General features: G+C 40.4%; 1 protein-coding gene across 2 annotated transcripts; it reads left to right on the top strand.

Annotated features, from left to right (window-relative positions):
* The first annotated feature begins 947 nt into the window (after positions 1 to 947).
* On the top strand, positions 948 to 5,713 carry hao2 (hydroxyacid oxidase 2 (long chain)). Of its 2 annotated transcripts, none has more exons than XM_079664342.1 (8): positions 948 to 1,121; positions 1,585 to 1,737; positions 2,572 to 2,723; positions 3,303 to 3,586; positions 3,958 to 4,179; positions 4,563 to 4,721; positions 4,997 to 5,066; positions 5,288 to 5,713. In XM_079664342.1, exons 2-8 carry the CDS (start codon positions 1,607 to 1,609, stop codon positions 5,341 to 5,343), a joined length of 1,074 nt encoding a protein of 357 aa, XP_079520468.1. In that variant the 5' UTR covers positions 948 to 1,121; positions 1,585 to 1,606; the 3' UTR covers positions 5,344 to 5,713. The 2 variants fall into 2 exon arrangements, with proteins under 2 accessions (XP_079520468.1, XP_079520469.1); XM_079664343.1 differs by having other exon boundaries at positions 3,961 to 4,179.
* The last annotated feature ends 306 nt before the right edge of the window (positions 5,714 to 6,019 follow it).

The following is a 6,019-nucleotide window of genomic DNA, read 5'->3' on the forward strand; positions in this document are numbered from 1 at the left end:
CTGAAACATCCTCTTCTCTTACTTATCCCACCTGTGAAGATACTCTAGCTTGTATCAGCTGACTGAGGAAAACAGGCACCTGTAAGTAGTTGTTTAGCAAACAGGGAAACAGAAATAAAGCGTGGAAAGTCCTCCCCCAGAAAAAAAAACCGCTGGGATTATTTTTCAACTATACATTATATATATCAAAGTGTAAAAGGCACTAATATATAATCTGTTTCACTTTTATTTGTAAATTGGGGGTCTTCTACTTCAAATTAAGAATACTTTGTTAATATAATTGATCACACTACAGGAAATTCGGTTTTCCTTTTTTTTAGACATCTGATGGCTGCAAGATTTGAGTAATTGTTAAAACTTTAGGTAGAATTCCTTCAACAAAAACATATAAAAACGATATCTGGTGTTAACTTGTAATATTTATCATTAGATAAACTACTTAAAATAAGGGCGAATATAGAAACTATAAAGTGAAGTTATGTATGCATTCAACTGTTTGGACTGCAATTGACTTACACTGATCTAGTCTACCTTTGTGTACATTTCTATTTAAACATTGTTATTCTTTATTTGTCATGGGTATTATACAATATACATTTTGGTATTTCATGTTTTACCTGAATACAAATCTGAGTACTTCTTCCTGACAACATCATTTAGATTGAACTATTTTCTGTATACAAATATATTATTTGACATAGTTGACACTGACAGTGTGAATCCTACTGAAAGATGAGTTATCACATGTCACCACCCGTATCCCTGTATGCACGTGTTGGCATGTATGGATGTGTACAAAGCATGTACATGTGTATGGCCATATGTACTACTGTATGTACCATCTGGACCCCAGAGCACTGTGTCAGACGCCTCTTGTCCTCACTATAGTTGGAGTCACCATCAGCACATTTTCAGCTTGTGTAAACACAATAAGAGCAAGGGTCACCCTCAGGTCACAAACACTGTCAGTGGCTTTCATAGTGACTCTATGAAAGTTTGATTTTGACTGACACTAAAGCAACTCTGTGGACACAAGGATTCTTCTCTGTTTAAACAAGAAAAGAGAAACAAAAAATTACAACATTAATTGACTTGCTCTCAGATGTGTGGAAGCTTTCCTGGTGAGTTATTGACTACCTGTTTGCCTCGATACGAGAGCTGTTTCAGTTTGAGCAGCGATGTTGCAACTTCAGTCCTTCATGGAGTCAGTGTCATGTGAGAGCTGGGGATTGTGTTTTATGAAAGATTGATTATTTGTGTTAAGTCTTGCTACGGAAAGTTATTGCATTTAGAGTGTTTTATTGTGAACAAAATGTCTCCGTTTGCTGTTGGACCCTGCAGCTTTTTGTCTCACATTTAAAACATATATCCAGTTTCCAGATGACACTGCATGGTTCAAAATACGAGAAGTGACTGGGAAAAAAAGACCAATGATGCTTAACAAAGCTAGCCGTGTTTGACATTGAATAAAGTGATATTTTGAATGCCACATGCTTATGTTTTATTGACTTATCTTGACATATGTTGTATTGTTTATGCCTAAATCCCTCCAATTTCTAATTTATGGTGTCTGTTTCCACTCAGAGAGGGAGGCCAATGTGCAGAAATGGCAATGGTATGCCTGACAGACTTCGAGGAGTATGCTAAGGAGCATCTCTCAAAGGCCACCTGGGATTATTATGCAGCTGGAGCGGATGAGTGCTGCACCAGGGACGACAATATCCTGGCTTTCAAAAGGTACAGTGGGAACAATGAAGTCTACCCAGACATTCAAGGTCACCATATACATGTATGCGGTGCTAGCTCACCTGTCCTAAATTCATCATTGGGGATTGAAATAATTGATGTTAGGAAAGTTCTTATACCAAAAGTGGAGATCACATTAGGGATAAAGCTTGTAACACAAGGAAAGGTTTTGTGGACTTTAGACTGACTCATTTCTAATTAGATATTAAAGTATGTGTAAATGTGTGCCTTTATAATAACTAACAGGCAGTTACATTTGCTGAGTATTGATGCCAAGTCAACTCCCCGTGGTTTATAAATGTTTTGAAACCAGCGACAATCTTTTTTCTTTTCTTTTTGTTTATTCCCCTCAGCTTTCCTAATGTCTCCGTAAAGACAGAAAGTACTGCTTGTCCTCACTGTGATAGATCTGCACATATTTGTTTGCAGGTGCACTCGGGGTCAGGTTAAACATTTTCCTCTGCAGGAATAAAGGTTGGACCTTGTCTTGGAAACATTTTCTCAAGCCATAGCTTTGGGAAAACAGAATCCCAGAAAATAAATATGAATTGTCAAAAGCAGCATGTGGTCATCTCAAGGATAACTGTATTTGACAATACCGGATAGTACGATTTTGCAATGCTTTGTCAACAGGTTGGTTTGGTTCCATGGAAACTTGACATCCTCCGATGAATCTGGGTCACTACCATTTTTTAACAATACAATTTAACGTAAAGCTTCTACTAGCAACTATGAATAAATATAAATAAGAGGAAGACGACTACCCGTTATTGTTACATTTGGTGTTATTGTCCACATGTTCATCTGTTTCTCACACTCCCTCAGGATCCGTCTGAGGCCTCGTATCCTGCGGGATGTGTCGATGAGCGACACGCGGACCACAGTGCAGGGAACAGAGATCAGCTTCCCTGTTGGTATCGCACCGACTGCCTTCCACTGCCTGGCCTGGCATGAAGGAGAGGTGGCCACAGCAAGAGGTACAAAACCTTTTTTAAAACCCGTTTTCTTATGGAGCTTGTTTGTAGGGATTGCGAGATCTTTTTCATAACACATAATATGTTTTTTAAGTTCCTGAAAAGTTAGAATTTTGGAGACACAGGTTTTCTTTTTATTCTATGACAATGTTGGTACGATTGCCACCACTAGATGGGAGAATAACGTTGTATGAATCTTGTGTTGTAAAGAAAAGACTGGGTTGTTCTTTTGTCTGTAAGAATAATAAGGAAAATTGATTTTATGTATTTAGGTTTGTTTTAGAATAAGTACATTGATTACATTGTTTAAGTTACTGATGTAAATTAAAATGAGTTATAATGACTTTTGGTTTTACATGGGACACAAACAGCAGACTGCTTTTCAGGTGTTTGTTTGACCCTTCAATCAAACCCAAATTCTTCCCTGCGCTGACTAGAAACATTCTGTAATATGTAAAACACTGGAAACCGGATAATTGACAACTTCTTTGCATTGTCTGGGAAGCACATGTTTAGGGGACCAAGCTGATGCATTCACTCCTCGCTGACCACATTAATAACTTCTCTACTTCCGTCTCACAGGCACAGAGGCTCTGAACACCTGCTACATCACCAGCACTTACTCCACCTGCTCAGTGGAGGAGATTGTGGCAGCGGCACCAAACGGTTACCGCTGGTTCCAGCTGTACGTGTACCGGGACCGGAAGCTGTCTGAGCAGATTGTGCACCGTGTGGAGGGGCTCGGCTACAAGGCCCTGGTCCTCACCGTCGACGTACCCTACACCGGGAAGCGCCGCAACGACATCCGCAACCAATTCAAGCTGCCGCCACACCTCAAGGTCAAGAACTTTGATGGAGTGTTCCAGGTAACTGTTTTATTAAAATATTCCACATACTCTTAAAGATGTAACAGCAAGAACATGTAATAACAATGGTGCTCTAGGAGGAGATTCAGGGGATAAGGTGGCGGGGGGGGGGTTACCTTGGTTGGTGATTGGCTAATGGTTACGCAAGCCAAAAAAATCGTTATGACATCATAAAGTGGCCAAAATCTGATCAGCTCATTTTCAGACAGGTTTTTATAGAAATGGATCAGGACAAAAAGAGAGAGAATCTTTTTTCCTGAAACTTTCAGAGTCTCTTTACACAGAGGGGACACATGTTGATGTAGAAAAGATATGAAAAAGTAGATTTTTCATAATAGGTGATCTTTAATATATACTTTTTAAAACATAAGCAGGAGGCTTCAGTCCCAGAGGATTATGGGATCCCAGCCAACACCTTGGACCCCTCCATCAGCTGGAAGGACGTGTACTGGCTGCAGTCCATCACTCACCTGCCCATCATCATCAAGGGGATCCTGACCAAGGAGGACGCCGAGCTGGCTGTGGAGCACGGCGTGCAGGGCATCATCGTGTCAAACCACGGGGGGAGACAGCTGGACGGAGGCCCCGCTTCGGTACGTATTCACTCATTTAATTCTTAAGTTACATTGAAGATAGTTTTGTTTCCAATTTCATGTAAGATCTCTGCCAAGTGTGTCTGCCAAGTCTGTCTACACTCTACAGTACCATATCAGTAAAAGTTTAATTGAATACATACAAACCACAGTTGTCTTACTTTGGTGGGTTAATCTGGACAGTCTAAACTAAAGCAGTTCATAGAGTCAGGAGTAAATGACAGTATATGTACTCGCCGCCAAAACCCTCTTTCAGAATAAAAGAGTGAAATAAAAGGTCAAATTTGAAGAGTACAAAAAAACAAATTTGAAACACATCTACACTTTGCATTTGTTTGTTTAATAAACATTTTCCATGTTACACCGTCCCGTGTTGCTCACAGATTGACGCGCTGACGGAGATCGTGGACACGGTTCAGGGCAGGATCGAGATCTATCTGGACGGAGGCATCAGGACAGGAAGTGATGTTCTGAAAGCGCTGGCCTTGGGAGCCAAGTGTGTTTTCATTGGCCGTCCAGCAGTGTGGGGCCTTGCATACAAGGTACAAGCAGTAACACTGATCACCACTCTTCTGACGGTTTACTCTACACCCACCACGATAAGGCTCCACACACTAAGCCATTGTCCTTGGCAGCTTGAGTTTATCCTTGAAAGTCATTGAAACTATTGGAGCTAGCGGGCCTCGGTGTAAAGCTTACAGAGAAAATGTGTCCTGTACCGTTTTCAACTCGTAGAGCTGCTATGCTCTCTGAACAAAAAGTGAAATTAGATTTTTGTCAGTGCAAAACATAATAATGGTGCTGTGTGATATTTCAGGGTGAGGAAGGAGTGAGGGAAGTGCTGCAAATCCTTAATGATGAGTTCCGTCTTTCCATGGCTTTATCAGGTAAGAGATTGGTTGATTAATTGATTTCATTATTTAAAAAAGAATTAAATTGCAGTTATTGCAACATCTCAAAAGATGGAAACACAAGATTGAATTTGTATTGATATTGTTGTTATCTTTGTGTGTGTAGATGTGAGGTTACGACTGAAAAATATAACTTGCAATATACTATATCAAATAAGCAATATCCTGTCTGACGTTTTTAAATGTATCGGATCCAGGTTGCAGGAACGTGGCAGAGATCAACAGGAACCTCATTCAGTTCTCTAAACTCTGACACACCAGCAGAGGGCAGCACAGAGGACAATAGCACACACTGAACAGGACTGAACCACTTATTGAACAAGTACCTGAGACTCCATGGTGACAACGAAACTGAAAGACTTAACCTCAGAGTCATGACTTTATCATGGCGGAACATACAAAACAGCTTCATGCCAGGGTGTGAGAGTGAGACTGAAAGTTAAGGGTCTGAGGCAGATTCAACAAGTGAATAATGAGGGGTTTTGGGGGGGAGTCGAGGCACTTCTCATGAAACCTACAAGTGTTTTGGGGTTTTATTGTAACAAATGCAACTGATCATGACATATACTACAGTTTAAGACGCTGCCAGTGATTGTAGTTGAATAAACGCCAGCTGAAATGGATGAAGATGTGTTGTTTTTCTTCTGGATTTGTATGGCGATAACAGACAGGCTGATTAGCAGATGTCTGTCTTTTATTTATCTTTGTTTCCCAACTTAACACTCATCACATTAACATGGGCAATCAATCTGTTTACATTTTAATAAGATTCAGATGTAGTATTGTTTTCAATCTCTTATATCGGTGCTTCTCAAAGTGTGGTCCGCGCACCACTGTCGGTCCATGAGCGCCCCCTAGTGGTCCGTGAGTACATTGGTAAAATTTCACATTTGAAATAAATTAATTTAAGTTGTCTGCACTCTTGCGCA

This window comes from Notothenia rossii (assembly GCF_949606895.1).
Source record: "Notothenia rossii genome assembly, chromosome: 2".
Taxonomy (NCBI): domain Eukaryota; kingdom Metazoa; phylum Chordata; class Actinopteri; order Perciformes; family Nototheniidae; genus Notothenia; species Notothenia rossii.